The sequence below is a fragment of the Ictidomys tridecemlineatus genome, chromosome 12 (assembly GCF_052094955.1).
Source record: "Ictidomys tridecemlineatus isolate mIctTri1 chromosome 12, mIctTri1.hap1, whole genome shotgun sequence".
NCBI classification, from domain to species: domain Eukaryota; kingdom Metazoa; phylum Chordata; class Mammalia; order Rodentia; family Sciuridae; genus Ictidomys; species Ictidomys tridecemlineatus.
In genome coordinates this window covers 83,344,639-83,364,137 of record NC_135488.1, presented here as the reverse complement: position 1 = coordinate 83,364,137, position 19,499 = coordinate 83,344,639, and the positions used below count along the sequence as shown (strand labels likewise).

Below are 19,499 nucleotides of genomic sequence, written 5' to 3'. Positions count from 1 at the left end.
CCTCCCCAATTTCCTGAGACAGCTCAAGTGATTTTACTATACAAAGATTTTCTCAACACCTTGCAACCAACCAACCTTTCTGCATTTTGTGTCCTCACTATAATCTCGTAAAGAAAGACTCCTATTAAAGATATGTCACTTTATTTAACTATTGGATTTGAAAGTCCATGAGAATTTACGTCAACGGGATCATCACTGCTTGCCTATACCAAATTTTGGTCACTTAAGTCTTGGTATGTTTGCCTATTCTTCCATAAAAAATAATGTACATTTTTGAGTTACTGACATTTCAGTAACAGCAATAGATTTGCATTCAGCATTCTCCAATGTCCAAGAAGAGCGTGTATTTGCAAGGGGCAGGCATTGCGGAACTTCTGCTTCAATGCAAAGTGAGCCAAACTTTCTGGATATCAAATCAGACATGCTTTCACTTTGTTAATTTCATTCTCCAAATAAAAGTTATAAAAGCAATACCTATGTAGACATTTTCATATCAATTTTCCTCACACCTATTGCTGTAACTTTACTATATCATTCACTATTCTGAATAATAAAAGATTCAGACTGATATCAAATTTGTCTATTTAAAAAAAGTCTTCCTGACAACTGGCAGAGTTAAGGTGGATACAAAATAAAGTACTGTAAAGATTTATCTCCTTTAACTCTAGGCTCTATCTGAATCATCTCAATCTGGTATTGATGAGGATAAAGACTTAATCATTCAATTATATTAGCTGGATTCAATTATATTAGTTGGCAATGTCACTGATCATTACAGATATGGAAGAATAAGGGAAAACTGGGTTTTTCACTAGTGCAAAATTAACAATAATACCTCGACCCCCATTAAATATACAGATGCCACCATCTCTTCCATCATGGATTTTATTTCTTCTTAGTGTAGGGTTACTATCTGTCTTAATCCAGACTCCAGCCATTGCATTGTCAAATATTTCATTGTCTTCTATACAGCCTAGACCTATAAATGCAAAAATTTAGGTATATTATTTAGAAGGTATACCTGAAGTCTGTTAATATAAAAAGATGATGGATGGGTCAAACATACCAGAATTATAAACTAGAATTCCACCATTCTGTCCTCCCCAAATTTTGTTACGTCTAATTTTGGGGTTGCTTCCAGTCCTATGGATAAGATAGAAATACCATCATCAGTTGCTGCTACTCCTATATGCCATGTTACACGAGGTATCACTGGAGAAAGTCACACATTAATCGGGTACGAATAGCCCGGGGGGTGGGCGGGGTGCATGCCTAAAATCCCAGCAGTTCAGGAGGCTGAAGCAGGAGACGTGAAGTTCAATGCTGTAGCAACTCAGTGAGACCCTGTTTCTAATAACTTCTAAGAAAGGGCTGGCGATGTGGCTCAGTGGTTAAGCACCAGTTGTTTCAATCCTTGGTATCAAAATAAATAAATATGCACTGGAGTTCTTGAAGATCCTCAGAGAAGTCTATCAGTAAAGAAAATGGTTAATTTAATTTGCTTATCCCGTTACAACACTTTGCTAATAGATTATATCACTACGGAGCCTTCAAATATGTAAAATACACTGAGAGGGTTATATTAAATGACTTTTTCAATTTTGTTATTGTATTCTCCCCTCAGATAAAATGAAGGGTCAAATTATGTGAACATTAAGAGTTCCAGAAACATACAAGAGGGATATAAAAAACTTTATTATTTTGTTGGAATTGGGGATTGAACCCAGAGATGCTTTACCACCAAACTGTCTCTAGCCCCTTTCATTTTATATTGAGCCTCAATCTTGCTAAGTTGCTTAATTAGCCTCAAGCCTCCTGAGTAGCTGGAATTACAGGTGTGAACAACTGTTCCTGGCTATAAAACAATTTTACATAAATAGTATAAAAACAATTCCCATTATACTGAGTACCAACAACATGCTATTTGGGGCGCAATATATAGTAGCTGATGTGATTCACAATGGATGGCACAACAGTGGAAAAGTTCTTACTACATATGTCACTGGTTCATGTCATCACCTAGACTAACTACATTCTGGTAATTCAAATTGAAAGTGTGTGTGTGTGTGTGTGTGTGTGTGTGTGTGTGTGAGAGAGAGAGAGAGAGAGAGAGAGAGAGAGAGAGAGAATGTGTGTATTACAAATAATATAGGGATATACACTTAGGTGAAAAGATGGGACACTAAACAAGAAATTCCTTCTACATAGTCCACTTACTCCCAACTTTCTCTCAAAAGAAAGCCAAATGTAAAAACATTTACCTTATTTGAACCCCTGAATACATATGATTATAGATATCATTGTCCTCTAGCACTCCATGTCCATTGTCGTAAAAATAAACACCAACCTAAAATTAAAAATATAATATATTTTTTTTCAAGTTACAAGGGTTACAAATCAACATTTCTCACCCAAGAGTCTAAGCTCATCCTACCTGCTTGCCACTGTGTATCCGATTTCTTCTCAATACTGGAGTGCTGCCAGTTGTCACCCAGACTCCAGCCAGAGTATTACTATAAACTTCATTTTCTTCTATTACACCTTGTCCTTTTTCATGCTAAATAAAAGTCACACCGGTTACAATATACATCTCTTATATAAGCAAGTAGTAGTATATAATACAGTTTTTACTTAAAGACAGATAGGAATAAAATTTCAATTTTTGTTTTTACAGTGGGATAATGGCTTTTTTTTTTTTTTTCCTTTTTGATGCTGGGAATTGAACCCAGGGCCTCATGCATACCAAAAATGCACTCTACCACTAAGCGACTATTCCATCTTCAAAACAGTCTTTTGATGTAGCTTCTACCTGAGTTTTAAGCTTTCAAGATTTTTATATTATTATGTGTTTTTATACCTTTAAAATCTATCACAGCAAGAGTGGAAACATTCAATTTTCTTTAGCAAAAGAACTTATTTCATTCTGACATTTGTAACCAACTAGACCTTTCATTTTAGTATTTAGTTATTCCAAACTTCTACCAGTGAAATCACTTCAAAATAAGGTCTTTATATTATCTAAATTTGAGAAATGAGCCTAGAATCATAAATAAAAATTAAAAGTCATACCTGGTCTATCAAAAACCTTTATGATGTTGCCTGTATTACTTGAATTAGTTAACAGTTTCAGATAATCATAATGATGGAAGAAATGCAACTGATACACAGCTTTCAAATTTTTGAAAGATAATTATGTTTCAAAAGATTCAAATTCAAATTAAAAATTGTTTTTTTCATAATATATTCAATTCTAAATGCTTTTGTAGAATTTCAGAGACTCACAAAATAACACTACCAAAATTCCAATGTAACCAATCTTAAAGATTGCCAATCAGTGGTGAAGAGTTTAGTACACACTGCCAATAATTAACACTAAAAAAAAAAGCCCAAATTTAGCTTATTAAATTTTATAGAACTCTACATATAGTATAAAATAAGTCATTCATATACTGACAGTTTTATATCCTGCCTAAATACTAAAGAGTTAGAAATTCATACTTCAAATATTAAATAGCTACATGTAGCCTTCACTTCCCCCTTTTTTTTGTCCCATGATTTTTGTGCAAGCGTTTATGTAACGGTATTTGTTAACTTACCACATAAATTCCACCATGTTGGCCATCGTGAATTTTATTATGTCGAACAATTGGACAACTGTTTGTCCTAATCTGAATTCCTGCTAATGCATTGCCTATTTAAAAATAAAGGTTACAATGTCAATATTCAAGAGCCTAGTGGGATACATTAAGTGTTTTATGAAAGGTAGTAGCAAATGCTTTTTTTTTCTTCTCCTTTTTGGTACAAGGAATTGAATCCAGGAACATTTAATCACTGAGCTACATTCCCAGTCCTTTTTATTTTTTTACTGAGACAGGGTCTCACTAAGTTGTTAGGGCATTGTTAAATTGCTGAGAATTTGTGATCCTCCTGCCTCAGCCTCCCAAAATCGCTGGGATTACAGGCATGTGCCTCTGCACCTGGCCAAAAATTCTTATATTAGAATTTTAGTGGGCATTAGAAGAAAAACTAAGGGAACTATAGTGTAAACACAAATAAGGATTGCAGACAGTATAGTACAGTGGTTAGAGCCAGGCTGCCAAGCATAGGAAGTAATACAATTCCTGAGATTCTATGTGACATTAGGAAAATTATTTAACTTCTTTGTGCATCTGTGTCCTGATCAGTAAGTGGGGATATTTAATAATATCTACCTCACAGGGTTGATGTGAATATTGTTGACTTTATTCAGGTAAGGTCCTCAAAACAGTTATCCAGGTAAGTTACCAGAACAGAAAGCCTAGAAACATGAATGAAGCTTCTAAAGCTATAATGAGGAATATTTTCCTTCTCTACATAGTTGAAAGTGTATTAAACTACCACAGAATTAATTTATTGTTAAGTAATGGAGTGAATCCAAGGAAACCATAGATAATTCTTGAGACTAGGGCTTATTTATATTTCACCCAGCTATCTGCATAGTGCATAGTATATAGTAGATACCCAGGGAATATTTGTTAAATAAGTAGGTACTGCAGAATAATCTTTACTGGGAATTTAAAGAAACTAGATCAGTTCTCCACTCACATGATTTCAAAATAGCCTATTTTGCTAATATCAAGAAGACAGGCTATTCTATAAGTTTTCTAAAACAAACCATATGCTTACCATAAATGTCATTTCCTTCAATAAGGCCTCGTCCATCACCAAAGATGTAAACTCCTCCTTGATTTCCATTAAATATAGAATTTCCCCTATAATTATGTAAACAATAATAGTACCTATTTTAACAAAGCTTGTTTTATGCAACTATTAAGACTACTTATAGTTATGTGATAAATTATTTAACTTCTATGGACTCTGTTTACTTGCAAAGTTGAGACACTAGATGATTTCTAAATTCTTTTAGTTCTATCTAATCCTAAGACTTGGGAAATGTCACCTATTATTTGAGACAAAAATAGCATTCATTTTTTTTTTTTTTTGCAGTGCTAGGGATCAAACCAAGAACATTGCACATGCTAGGCATAGGCAAGTGCTGTTAGATAACACTAAGCTACAGCCCGACACCAAATAGCATTCTTAAAAATTCCCCTCAAAAAATTCAATTTCTTTTAGCTGATCTACAAACATTTGTGTAAGAGGACACAACATCCATTTTCCTACAGCAAGTGGAAAAGAAAATTTGATAATTAAAAAAATAATCCATGCTCTCTGTTTTACCCAGTCTTGGACAATGGCTAGATTTATTTTAAGACTAGATTTATTTCACTTCTTATTGTGACTTTAAGGGGTACGAACTATAAGGGAAAGTAGCAGTCTACAGTTTTGACTTTTTGATATTCCTAGTTTCTCTGTCCAAGAATATTTCAGATAAATAGTTTCTTAAATTACTCTAACTTTTGACTTTTAGAGAAAGACAAAAGTAATTTAGATTCCAAGAGAAGGTCTCAGCTCTACTTAGTCATCAATAATGTGGTTTGATGAATTTTAAATAAAAATTGCAGCATTTGCAATTGTTTATAAAATAATTTTGTGTATGGCATAAGTCACTAATAAAAGTAAACAGAAGACAGAAAACCAAATGATAAATAACTATTCTCAATTGGATGCAAATACTTTAAGAGTCAAACTTTTCTTATATGACAAACCCTGAAGCTAAATGTAATTTCTGTTCATAATTATAGGTAAATACCTTATTGTTGGGTCACTATTTGAGGTAATCCATACACCTGCAAAGTTGTTTGCATAGATTTTATTCTCTATAAATTGTCCTCTTCCTTTTTCATGGACATATATTCCTCCAGTCTGCCCATGGTGAATTTCACATCGAACCACTGTGGGGTTAGCATAGGCTTTTACTTCAAAGCCTGCTATCCTGTTTCTGTGTATGTTGCAACTTTCAAAGTAACCCTGAAAAAATCAGAAATTAAATCTGATGGTAAATGCTATTTTCCAAAAAGAAATAAAACTTTAAAAACTTCTGAATGCACACCTCAAAATAAAGCATTAAAATGTTCCATATAAGGATGAAAAATAAACACTAACCTTCAAATGATAAATATGAAAAGAAACAGATTTAAATGTTTTAGTAAAACAACTATGAACTTCTACTTATTATAAATGCATTCAAAGACAGGAAAAAAAACAAGGAAAGATCTATTATAAAGTGCAATTAAATACCATTATCTAATACATATATGTATGAGAGAGAGAGACAAAGAGTGTGTTTGTTTGTGTGCGTGTGCGTCCTTCAACAAAAGGCTGAAGACATAAAGAAAATAAACTTTGGTTGCCTTAAAAGTGTTGGGTAGGGATGTAGCTCAGTGGCAGAATCCCTGCCTAGCATGACAAGGCTGGGTTGCACACACATACACCCATACCCACATCCACAATAAACTCCCAACAAATCAACTTCTAGAAGTTGACCTGAAGCCAGGTACAGTGGTATACACCTGTAGTCCCAACCTCCAACTACTCAGAAGGCTGAGAGGTATGAGGATTGCCTGAGTCCAGGAGTTTGAAGCTAGCCTAGGCAACAGCAAGACCCAAAGGAAAGAGAGGAGTGGGTGAAGGGTGACCTAAAAACATATTCAGAATATGTTTAATTGAAATATTCAATTAAAAAAAAAAGTTTTCCTAAAGCTGTGTGCAATGGCACATGCCTGTAACCCCAGCAGCCTGGGAGGCTGAGGCAAGAGGATTACAAGTTCAAAGCCAGCTCAGCAATAGCAAGGTGCTAAGTAACTCAGTGAGACCCTGTTTCTAAATAAAATACTAAATAGGGCTGGGGATGTGGCTCAGTAGTCAAGTATTGCGGAGTTTAATCCCTGGTAATCCTCCTTGCACGGCCCCCAAAAAAGTTCTCCTAATATGCATGAGGCTCTGGATTCAATTCCCAACACCACAAAAAATCATACTAGGGGCTGGGGTTGTGGCTCAGTGGTACAGTGCCTGCCTAGCATGTGTGAGGCACTTGGTTTGATTCTCAGAACTACATATATAAAAAAATAAAGTTCATTGACAACTACAAAAAATTTTTAAAAAAGAAAATCATACTAACTCAATAATAGGGAACTGGCTGCATTTTCCTTTCAAATATTTTAAGGCAATTTATTCATTTTGTTAAAGAGGGATCTCCAATGTAAAATGCTCCAGTAATAAGAATTATAAGTTACAATTATAAGAACACTGCCTTGTAATGCAAATCACAAAAGCTCCAAGGTGTGTGTGTATATAATATATGTATTTTTTAAAGTGAAATAATCTTTATTATATACCACAAAATAAAAAGGTCTTTATGAGTTTCACAAAACACAGCCAAGCATAGTGGTGTAGTATACATGTAATTCCAGCTACTTAGGAGGCTAATGCAGGAAGATAACAAGACCAGCCTCAGCAACTTAGTGAGACCCTGTCTCAAAATAAAAAGGACTGGGGATGTGGCTCATTGGTTAAGTGCTCCTGAGGTGTATCTGAAGGGCAGGATACATGGCATGTGCAAGGCCTTAATTCCGAGCATAACAAACAAACCAAAATAAAATATATAAACAACAAAGATAACAGGGTATAAAAACTTAATTCAATCATAGTGTTTAGAAATGGAGCACTCATGATTGAATACTTGTGGCTTTATAAAAGAGAGAACAAAGGGGACACATCCATGGTGTCAATTTATTTCCATGTGATGCCTTGGGCCAATTTTATGATTTGGTGGAAAAGGAAGTTGTCATTATAATTTAGCTGCTCAACCCTGGACCAGAAATCTATCCCTAAGTCAAAATATACCTCCTGTCTTTATAACTTATACAGTCTGCAATAATGGGTTATTAGCAAGAGAAAACCGACTAATACAGATGGCAATGAAAGAGGCCACAGGAAAGGAAGGTAATTCCTCCGCCACAGTAATATTTTCATAGAAATAACTTTAGGCAGAAAAGGCAAATCTAAAGAAAGGAAACTAACATGCAATTTTTCTCATCTAAAACTTTATTTCTGGTAGCTGAGGGTGCAGCTTAAGGGCACTTGTTTACCAAGTGCAAGACCCTGAGTTTGACCTCCAACATCACAAAAATAACAAATAAATAAAAAAGAACCAAATTAAAAAAAAATAAGTTTAAATTCATCATCTAAGGAAGACTATCCAAAGTCAGATGAAGTGAAAGAAGAACAGAGAGAACAGGCAGATCTCAACACAAAGAACACAGAAAATGTATTACTAGTCATATGAAAAATTCAGAAATTTAGAACACTTCAAATATTTTATAGCAATCTGAAACTGTTATGATATTTTAATCATTTTACAAAAGTAACACTACAATGGACTAAATATTAAACAAACATAAGTGGGTAACTGAATATTGCAAAGAAAATTTGATTATACCAAGCAATTATTCCTAATTACTTTTTCTGATATTGTGTTATATGAAATCTCCTCCCTTTATTTAAAGGTGCTAGGTATTGAACCTCGGAACCTCACACATGCTGTCATGTGCTTTATTACTGGGCTATAACCCTCCTAGAACTTCCCCTTTTACTGGTACTGGGAATTGAATCCAGAGGCACTTGATCACTGAGCTGCATTTCCAGTCTTTTTTGTTTTTTATTTTGGGACAGGGTTTAGCTAAGGAGGGTATTGCTAAATTTCTGAGGCTGGCCTTGAACTTGTGACTTTCCTGCCTCAGCTTCCCAAAGTTTCTGGAATTATATAGGCTCATGTGCCACTGCACCTGGCTTAGAATTATTATTTTTTTGTACTGAGGTTTGACCCCAGGGGTGCTTTACCATTGAGCTACATCCTCAGCTCTTTTTCTTTTAAAATTTTATTATTATTACCGAGACAGGATCTCACTAAGTTGCTGAAGGTGGTCTCCAATTTGCAAAAACTCCTACATCCAGAGTGCTAGGATTAGAGGCATGCATCACTGTGCCTAGCTAAAACTGTCATTTTTTACAAGAAACATGCTAAAATATTTAGTGATGACATGATGCTATATTTGATTGAAAATAATGTAAACTATAAGGAAGGGAATAAAAAGTGAATGGGGAGGTAGAGATGTAACAAAATTGGCCATGAGTATTGATGAATACATGGAGATATATTATACCATTTCTCTACTACTTTTTTTTTTTTTTTTTTTTTTTTTTTTACCATGGATTGAACCCAGGGGCACTTAACCACTGAGCCACATCCCCATCCTTTTAAATATTTTATTTATAGGGAGGATTGCACTAAGTTGCTGAGGCTGGCTTTGAACTTGTGATCCTCCTGCCTTAGCCTCCTGGGCTGTTGGGATTATAAGTGTATGCCATCGTGCCTGGCTCATTCTCTCTTCTTCTGTGTATATTAGAAAGATTTCATTTAAATTTTTTTTTTTAAAATTAAAAGACAAACCCCACAGAAACAAAACAGACACTAGAACTATGGAAATGAAACAAAAGAATTAGATACAAGGAAATCACATAATACTGAAAGGAAAAGAACACAGGAATACAAAAAATACAAAGAGAGCCAACTTTCTAAAAAAAAGCACACATGGAACAGAAAAATCACAAAACAACAAACCAACATATGAATACTGAGAAAAGTAAATCACTCCCAGAAAGAAAAGAAATAAAACAAAACCAAACCCAAGGTAATCTCAGAGTTCTAAAAAACACTCAATGCTACAACAGAAAAATGTTAACAGAATTCAGAAGGAAAGAAGGTATAATCTAACTCAATTAAGTAACAGGCATTCTCAAGTGGCAAGAATTCAAGCTACAATGCCCACAACACTCCTAATACACATTTTTTTAGTGGTGCATTATAGCTGTACATAATGGTAGGATCTGTTGTTACATATTAGAATATGCACACAACATAACTATATAATTTGGCCCATATCCTCTTTAAAAAACAATCAAAAAAGTTATGATGATAATACCCAGTCACACACCAAAAGAATCAAAAATTTTAAAATTCAGGTGGTTGGGGCTAAGGTTGTGGCTCAGTGGTAGATTGCTCACTTAGCATGCATGAGGCACTGGGATCGATCCTTAGCACCACTTAAAAATAAAGATACTATGTCCACCTAAAGCTAAAAATAAATATTTTAAAAAAAATTCAGGTGGGTTGGTGATATAGCTTAGAATCAGGGTGCTTGCCTCACTGAGTTCAATTCCCAGCACTGACAAAAAAATCAAAACATTAATGGACAAAATGTGAAAAAAGAACTGCTGAATAAATGTAAAGTAAATAGAAACCAATAACTGTAGGAAAGTAAATGTTTTACACCTTCACAAAAGAAAAATAATAATATAAATGATGAAATGAAGCTAGGTTGAAATATAAAGTATATCTATTTTCTTGTCTCAAAATACAGAGTAAAAAAGGACTGAGATATAGCTCAGTGGTAGGAACATCGTTCAGTTCAATCTATAGGAACATAAAGAAAAAAACCTCTTGCCTGTTAAAAAATTTAAGCAAGATGAGGTGGGTCATGCCTGAAATTTCAGCAACTTGGGGAGACTGAGGCAGGAGGATCCAAGTTCCAGGCCAGCCACAGCACATTAGAAGGCCCTAAACAACTTCATGAGACCATTGTGTCAACACAAAAAATAAAAAAAGCCCTGGGTACGAGTGGTTAAGTGCCCTGGGGTTCAAACCCCAGTACCTTCCACCCCACCCCAAAAAAATAAGAGGCATAAAATAGAAATCAAACTAACAAGACCTTTAATTCTAAAAGTGTACCCTCTATAGACAACCTGTGTTCAACTTACTCATGGTGCTTTTTAGAAATGCATCTCTTTGGCCTCAACCTTGAAAATTTGACTTATTATACCTGGGGTAGAAATGGGAATTTTCATTAAAAAATAAAGATTCTGGGTGATTTTTATGTACAATTACATTTGAGAATCAACACTATTAGATTAGACTCTCCTTAAAGATCATATCAATTCCATAAGGACTCTTCTCATCACTATGCTTATCTGGATGTAATGTCTGACATTATAGAATAAATATTACATGTTGATTTTAAATATAATGCTGAATTGCTTCAATTCAGACAGTCTGATGGTGAAAAATAATGTTGAAACTTATTTAAGAATAAATGGTCTTACCATGCCATGATCAAATGTGAACACACCAACGTCACGTCCATGATGAATATGATTCCGCCTAATAATTGGGTTTCCATGATTTTTAACCCAAATTCCAGCTAAAGCATTATTGGAAATTTCATTATCTTCATATATTCCCTATAACATTTAATCAGAAACAAACTTTAGGATAGCTTTAAAGAAATTAAGAAAGAAAGAAAAAAAAAACAAAACTTAAAAATACCTGTGCATGATCTGTTATATAAAGTCCAACATTTTCACAGTCACTGATGTTACAGTGCTTGATAGTGGGACATGCTCCTTGACCACTAACACATACTGCAGAACCAACTATAAGAAAAAAGTGTTTATTAAAAGTAACCTGGGCAACACAGTGATTCAATTTTACTGTAAAAGATAAAGGAAACACTAACCTGTACATGTACTTCGGATGATACAGTGATCAATAATAGGGCTACAATTTACTGTAATTTCTAAGCAGTGGTGTGCATTGTGGTGCTGAGCAGATTTGTCATCAGGATTAAACTGGAAATGTAGAAATTTCATTTGAAATAAACCACCACTGCTTTAATGATTTCAACATTTATTTTTTAAATCTTAAAAATTTCTTACCCTTATTGTCATATATCCAACATAAGCATCTTCAGAACCTTCCATAAAAACAAAGGTTGAATCTCTAGTGTTTTCAATAATAACTTTGTCTGCTACTTTCCCAGGTGCTGTGGAGAAGATATTTTAAGGCATATTACTTTATTCCATTCCAACTAGGTACTTTTATGGAGAGGGGACTTCTTTAAAAATCACCAGTATTGGGGCTGAGGTTGTGGCTCAGCGGTGGAATGCTTGCCTAGCGCTTGAGGGGCCTGGGTTCAATCCTCAGCACCACATAAAAATAAATAAAGGTATTGTGTCCAACTACAACTAAAAAAATAAATAAATATTTTTTAAAAACACCAGTATTAAGCAGTAGGACTAATACTTTATTAGGTAACTATCAGCCTTTATGATATTTAAAGAAGATATTATTTTACCATTATCCTCAAATCCATGTATAGTAAGTAATACACTAGGAAAAACCAGCTCAGGCAGAGAAGAGACAAAGAGAAGAGACCTCTTTAAATTTGTTGCAACAGTACCCTCAACTTGGAAAGTAATAAAATCAGCATGCAAAAGTCTTCTATATTCTACCCCAGTTTTTAAAATTATTTTTAAATTTTTTGGTGCTAGGGATTGAAACCCAGAGGCTCACATGCTAGGTAAGTGCTCTACACTGAGCTACACACCCAGCCCTTTCTTCCTCTATAATGGAGAAAGGGGAGGGAAGCAGAAAGGCAGTAAATGCAAATTCCATTAGCAAATAATAATTGCTTGCCATCTTAAATTGATCTATGTACTGTATTCCCAAAAACTCAGAGACAACACAATCCTTCCAATCACTCATCAGTGTTCAACAAATATTTCACTGTATTTATTCTTACAAATTTGACCATAATGTATCTTTGAAACAGTATACGATGTATTTTAAAATTACATTTTAATTCCTTTAAAATACAGCATTAAAAACATTAATGTCTTTATTTTTATTTTTGTATTTTTTCCTCCATCTTTATTTTTAAAATAAATATAGAGCTAACAAACTTTTTTCTTTCTTTAATGAGGAAAGGCACCTGGAAAAAGGACTGACATCAAGAAATACATACATTTATAATTTGTGAACTCTCATATTTTCATTTTCTCCACAAAGTATGAGATATCTTCATTCCTATTCTCTCCTACTATTAAGGTATTAAACAAAGCTCAACCAGCTTTTAAGTTACTATCAATTCTAATAACAATGTATTTCAAAATACCTGCACCAATCATGGTGATTGGAGATTCAATATATATCCATTCATCAGTATATATTCCAGAATGAACAAAGATAAGTCCATCAAAATGAGCTTCTTGTACCCCACCAAGGGCATCTTCAATAGTATCATAATACTAAAAAAAGGATAAAAGTGTCAGTACAGAACTGAAAGATTATTATTTTAAATTCATAAAAAAACAAATCAAACATACCAACATATTTTCTCTTCCTTTATATCTTGCAGGGTTACTGTAGAAATGTTCAGCAAATCCTGGCTTTACATGTGCACCTTTATACTGAAACGTCAAAAACAAAGCAAAACCAAATATTGACTACTAATATAAATATTATATTCTAAATGTACCACAGTATGACTCCCCCGCCAAGGGGATTGAATCCAAGGCCTTGTGCTTACAAGGCAAGTACTCTACCAACTGAGCTATATATAGCCACTGCCTCACAGTATAACTTTTAAATATAAAAAATCCAGCTACTCAAACTAATTTTCTGTCATATAGTACAAAATAAAATCTATGATAAGTTATGACTCAGTAATATCTAGTAAGAAAGGCAAAGTTTTTCAATCTCACCACTACTATTATTTGGGGCCAAATGATTCTTTGTTGTGGAGGCTGTCTTATTCATTGGCAGATATTTAGAAGCATCATTGGTCTCTACCCAATTTGATACCTCTAGCACCATCTTCTTTCAATTTCTCAAGTATAAAGACATTGCCAAATGTTTCCTGGCCTCTGAGAGACCAAATCACTTCCAACTAAAAGCCATTATAAAGGACCATAATAAGTTTGTGTGTACAGCTGTGATCCCAACATTTCAGGAAGTTGAGGCAGGAGATCTATTGTTTGAAGCCAGCCTCAGCAACTTAGATCCTGTCTCAAAAAACTAAAATAAATGAAAAGGATAGGGATATAACTCAGCAGCAGAACACCCATGGATTCAATGCCTAGTGCCAAAAAGGGGATTAGGGGGACCACATAAAGTGGAATAAACTAAATGTGGAAGTTTAAAATGGCTACTGAAAACTATTTAAATATGAGTTCAAACACACCACCTGAAATCATTAAGTGTTCTCTCACTATTGATGCTTATTACCACTAGATAAATTATTAATAAACATGTCAGTAGAAGAAAGAATTGTTAAATATTTTGATGGTTGATAAAAGATCAGTGGCTGATCTTCAAAACCTATTCTTGACTTTAAATTTATTTTTTAAAGAAACTTTTATTTACATATGCATAATGTAAATTAATATTTTTTGCTTATATTTCATACCAACTGCTGGAAACTCTCTTTCCAAGGATTTGGATGCTCATACTCTTCCGGATTAATCTGGTAGAATTTACCAGGTTCAGGATGCATCATAGGACGGGTATATTCAAATACTTCCATGTATAATCGTTTCCTAAAGGGAATTAAAGATCTCATTATAAAATATCCTTTAGAGTAAATAAAACTTTAAACAAATACCTGAGGCCTCAAAAACTAGGTCTCAACTTCCTTAATATTAAATACTCCTGTGGCACAAGAATTGAAATCAAGAATCAATAAATGTGATGGACTCAAACTAAAAAGTTTCTTCTCAGCAAAAGAAACAATCTGTGAGGTGAACAGAGAGCCTATATCTTAGGAGCAAATTTTTACCCCTCACATATCAGATAGAGCACTCTCACTAGGGTATATAAAGAACTCAAAAACTAGACACCAAAAAAACAAATAAGCCAATCAATAAATGGGCCAAGGACCTGAAGAGATCCTTCTCAGAAGATGATGTACAATCGATCAACAAATACATGTTCATCATCACTAGTAATTAGAGAAAGGCAAATCAAAACCACTCTAAGATTTCATCTCACTCCAGTCAGAATGTCAACTATTATGCATACAAACAATATGTGTTGGCGAGGATGTGGGGGAAATGGTATACTCATACACTGCTGGTGGGACTGCAAACTGGTGCAGCCAATATGGAAAATAGTATGGAGATTTTTGGAAAATTGAGAATGGAACCACCATTTGACTCAGCTATCCCTTTCCTCGGTCTATACCCAAAGGACTTAAAAACAATACTACAGGGACACAGCCACATCAATGTTTATAGCTGCACAATTCACAATAGCTAAACTGTGGAGCCAACCTTGATGCCCTTCAATAGATGAATGGATAAAAAAAAAAAAGTGGCATATATACACAATGGAATATTACTCAGCAATAAAAGAGAATAAAATCATGGCATTTGCAGGTAAATGAATGGAGTTAGCCAATCCCAAAAAACCAGATGCCGAATGTTTTCTTTGATATAAGGAGGCTTATTCATAGTGGGATAAGGAGAAGGAGCATGGGAGGAATAGACAAACTCTAGATAGGGCAAAGGGGTTGGAGGGGAAGGAAGTGGGTATGTGGTAATTAATGATGATGGAATGTGATGATCATTATTATCCAAAGTACAGGTATGAAGACACAAATTGGTGTTAATATTCTATGTATACAACCAGAGATAAGAAAAATTGTGCTTTATGTATGTAATAAGGATTATAATGCATTCCGCTGTCTCATATAAATAAAAAAATGAAAATAACAGACAAAAATTAATGTAAAAATACAGAATTTTATTTCACTTTTTTGAGCCAGGGTCTCACTTTCGTTGTTAAGGTTGGTATCCAACAATCCTACCACCTTAAGCCTCTCCAGCGGCTAGCACTGTTAACCATGTGCCACCACACAAGGCAACATATAGAATTTTAAATGTGAAAATAGTTTTTGGCTAGAACAATATAACTATATATGAAAATTAGCCTACCTAAAGAAACGAACCATCAATTTCTTTAAAAATTGTTCACTGGGGAGGGGAAGGGGGGAATAGGCCACACCTACTATAAATGCTTCATGCCACTTTATTTTAAAAGACAACTTTCAATAAAACACTTAATTCTGCCTGTATCTTCAGTCTATTTACATCCTATTAAGTACCATAAGATCTTAGAACTGAAGTAATAACTTTTAATTTCTTATACAATGCAAAGTGCTTTTTCTTCTACTTTTCATTTTCAATTTTCATTTCTAATGTAAATACACCTTTACAATAAGGCACAGCTTAGTATATTCTCCTCCAATATTTTTATCTACAGATATTTTATTTATTACAGTTGTAATTAAACAGAATATTATATATTCTGTTCTTTTCACTTATTATATAACATAGCATTTTTTCCCATTTTATTAAAAACTTATATAGTGGGCTGGGGTTGTGGCTCAGTGGTAGAGCGCTTGCCTAGCATGTGTGAGGCTCTGGGTTCGATCCTCAGTACCACATAAAAATAAACAAATAAAAATAAAGGCTGTCCACATATAAAAGCTGCTCTACAAAGATCCTGTTCCAGCAAATAAGAGAAGATTTTTAGTACCACAACAACTCCAAAAACAAATTTAAAAAAATAAATAAAATAAACTTATGTAGGGCTGGGTATAGTTCAGGGGTAGAGTGCTTGCCATAAACCATGCCCCACACTTCCCAAAAGCAGAAAACAATTTTTTGTAAAGATCACAATTAGGCCGGGCTCAGGGGCACATGCCTGTAATCCCAGCAGCTCAGGAGGCTGAGGAAGGAGGATTATGAGTTCAAAGCCAGCCTCAGCAAATTTGCAAGGCCCTAAGCAACTCAGTGAGATCCTGTCTCTAAATAAAATATAAAAAAGGGCTCGGGATGGGGTTGTGGCTTAGTGTTAGAGCGCTCTCTTAGCACGTGCGAAGCGCTGTGTTTGATCCTCAGCACCACATAAAAATAAATAAATAAAATAAAGGTATTGTGTCCAACTACAAATAAAAAAGAAAAAATATTTTTTTTTTAAAAAAAGGGCTGGGGATGTGCCTCAATGGTTGAGTACTTTGGATTCATTGCCAATACCAAAAATAAATAAATAAATAAATAAATAAAACAATTAGCAGATATATCTCAACCCCCCAATTAGAAGTCATATAGTTTTCTTAGTTCATTCTCCCATTGCTGGACATTTATATTATCTCTAATTTTTCCTTATTATTATCTATGCTGTTATAAAAAATTTAATGAAATACTTCATAAATATAAAAATTGTCAGAATAATTTCTGAGGAATGAACAAAAGGGAATGAACATTTTAAGTTTCATGGAAAAAATATTGTTTCAAAATTGATTGTCAAAATACACACTTTCATTAAACTATCAGATTTAACTCTCATTAACTATTTTAAATTATACTTAGCTGTGTTTCTACAAAGCAATTAAATGAAAAACACTTCCCTTGATCTTTCAATTGCTATTACTTGAAAAACAGCAGAGAAAGTATTTCATTTACTGTATCTTAAATACTGCTTGGATTGACAATCCACATTTATGATAAACAGGTAACTTGGACTTCATAATTCTGTTCTGACTACTTAATTGTAATTACCAACTCATACTTTCCTACTATGTTTAGCATTTGAAGCAGCAAATAATACATCAAGATAAAGAATAGGTTTTCCACTTACCACAAAATTGGATCATTAGCAAGTTCACTGAAGCGTTTACATACACAAGCTGCTCTACAAAGATCCTGTTCCAGCAAATAAGAGAAGATTTTTAGTACTACTTCATCTGGCAGTTTCTCCTGAAGATACTGTTCAGCAGGTGCTGCTAAAAAAAAAAAAAAAAAAAAAAAGAATAAACAATATAAAACAATCTATCATACTAACAATGCCTTTCTCATTAAAGAATACAATTTTCATTTTATAGAATGAATAACTTGCTTTTGCTAATGGTCATTTTACTTCAGAGATAAGACATTTATCTCTACTTATCTTGACTTAACAAGTATTCGTTTAAGTATATTTAATGTGCCATTTAAGAAATCACTTAGAATAAATATATAAAGAATTTTTTTTTTCCCCTGGAGGACGCAACATCTTTGTTTGTATGTGGTGTTGAGGATCGAACCCTGGCTGCACGCATGCCAGGTGAGGGCACTACAGCTTGAGCCACATCCCCAGCCCCTATGAAGAATTTTTAAGAAGAATAAAAGCTCAAGATATAGAGGTAAGCATTCAAATGTTATTTAATACTCTAAAATGTAATAACAAATATATATTTCCAATTTTTGGAATGAAGCAAAAAAAAAAAATTTTTTTTGTTTTGTTTTTTGTTACCAGGAATTGAACCCAGGGGTGCTTGACCACTGAACCCCAGCCCCACCCAACTTTTTAAAATATTTATTTTTTAGTTGCAGGTGGACACAACACCTTTATTTTATTTTTATGTGGTGCTGCGGATCAAACCCAGTGCCTCATGTATGCCAGGCACTCTACTTCTGAGCTATAACCCCAGCCCCCCCCCTTTTTTTTATATTTTGAGACAGAGTCTTGCTAAATTGCTGAGGCTGGCTTTGAACTTGTGATCCTCCTGTTTCAGCCTTCTGAGTCACTGAGATGATAGGTGTGCACGGCTTTGCCTGGCTTGAAGCAAAAAGGTTTTAAAAATTATTTTACCCTATGCCTTAGTATCCCCGTGGGAAATACCTGATAGATCTTGTGACTTTCCAGATACTCTTGCACGTTTTGCTCGATGACCAAAGTTTTCTGTAGCTGAAGTTGAGGCACCCTTCAAAATAAATAAATAAAATAAAATAAAGTAATGTTTCTACCATACATATTTATTACTTCTAAAACAGATAACATTCCCTTTGTTTCCTAAAAAGTATTTCATTACAGAAACGAAAGAAATTATAATTAACATACCTCCATACTGCTCTTTGTAGGACACGCTGTTCTTTTCGGCAAAAGAGTTTTTCTACGAAGTTGGTATGGGCTATTCTGTGCACCAGGACCTGATTCTTCTGCAACCATATCTGCAGGTACATCATCATCTGTTATAAACAAAAGCAATAAGAAAAATAACCACTTAAAAAATGTCTATAGATGCAGTAAATTTTTTAAGATTTCAAATTTGGAGGGACAGAGGAAGAGATACAAATTTTACATAAAATTCCAGCCAACTAGATAACAATCCAAAGGAGAAATTAAAGTTCTATAAAACTCAGGACATTAAAAACGAAAACAAATACAGGACAAGGATATCTGCTTGATTAAAGGAGAGAGAAGGGAACTGGTATTACATGGTTAGAGCCTAAATGGGGAGGTGAGGTAAGGTGGACAGATTGGCAAAGGGCACCATAATCAAAGCAGAGTGAAGAAAGTATCAATGAGGAGGGTCAGTTCAGTCTCTAGTTTCTGATGCTAGTAGGGTAAAAAGGATGTCAACACAGAGCATAGTCTGGTATGTGGGCTGGAACTTAAGAGGGGTAGGAAATAAGTCTGCATGGGGGAGGAGGAGTGGCCTGGAATGGGGAGTCAGAGAAGACAGAGGAGGGAATTACACAGGAGAGGGGGTAGCAGAGGTGTATGATGTATCAAATAAGTCAATAGGATAATGGAAGCCAGATAACCTCACTGTCAGAGAAGATAGTTGTAAATATAAAAAGCAAGCAAGAATAAACCCTTTGAATAAGAAATTTCAAGT

The 19,499-nt window shown here is 34.3% G+C and overlaps 1 protein-coding gene across 3 annotated transcripts in view; it reads right to left on the bottom strand.

Annotated features, from left to right (window-relative positions):
* The window catches only part of Fbxo11 (F-box protein 11), an 87,122-nt gene that overhangs the window by 4,060 nt on the left and 63,563 nt on the right, over positions 1-19,499 (bottom strand). For 2 of the 3 annotated variants that reach the window (XM_078029242.1, XM_005324484.4), the window contains exons 2-18: positions 18,719-18,846; positions 18,500-18,581; positions 17,477-17,621; positions 14,244-14,373; positions 13,162-13,245; positions 12,951-13,083; positions 11,713-11,819; positions 11,514-11,625; positions 11,324-11,430; positions 11,101-11,238; positions 5,693-5,910; positions 4,666-4,751; positions 3,597-3,691; positions 2,435-2,557; positions 2,262-2,347; positions 1,067-1,143; positions 836-979 (exon numbers count right to left, since the gene is read on the bottom strand). In XM_078029242.1, coding sequence (XP_077885368.1) covers positions 836-979; positions 1,067-1,143; positions 2,262-2,347; positions 2,435-2,557; positions 3,597-3,691; positions 4,666-4,751; positions 5,693-5,910; positions 11,101-11,238; positions 11,324-11,430; positions 11,514-11,625; positions 11,713-11,819; positions 12,951-13,083; positions 13,162-13,245; positions 14,244-14,373; positions 17,477-17,621; positions 18,500-18,581; positions 18,719-18,846 — 1,995 coding nt within the window. The remainder of the gene's footprint in view (positions 1-835; positions 980-1,066; positions 1,144-2,261; positions 2,348-2,434; positions 2,558-3,596; positions 3,692-4,665; positions 4,752-5,692; positions 5,911-11,100; positions 11,239-11,323; positions 11,431-11,513; positions 11,626-11,712; positions 11,820-12,950; positions 13,084-13,161; positions 13,246-14,243; positions 14,374-17,476; positions 17,622-18,499; positions 18,582-18,718; positions 18,847-19,499) is intronic. The other variant, XM_078029243.1, reaches the window with a different exon arrangement.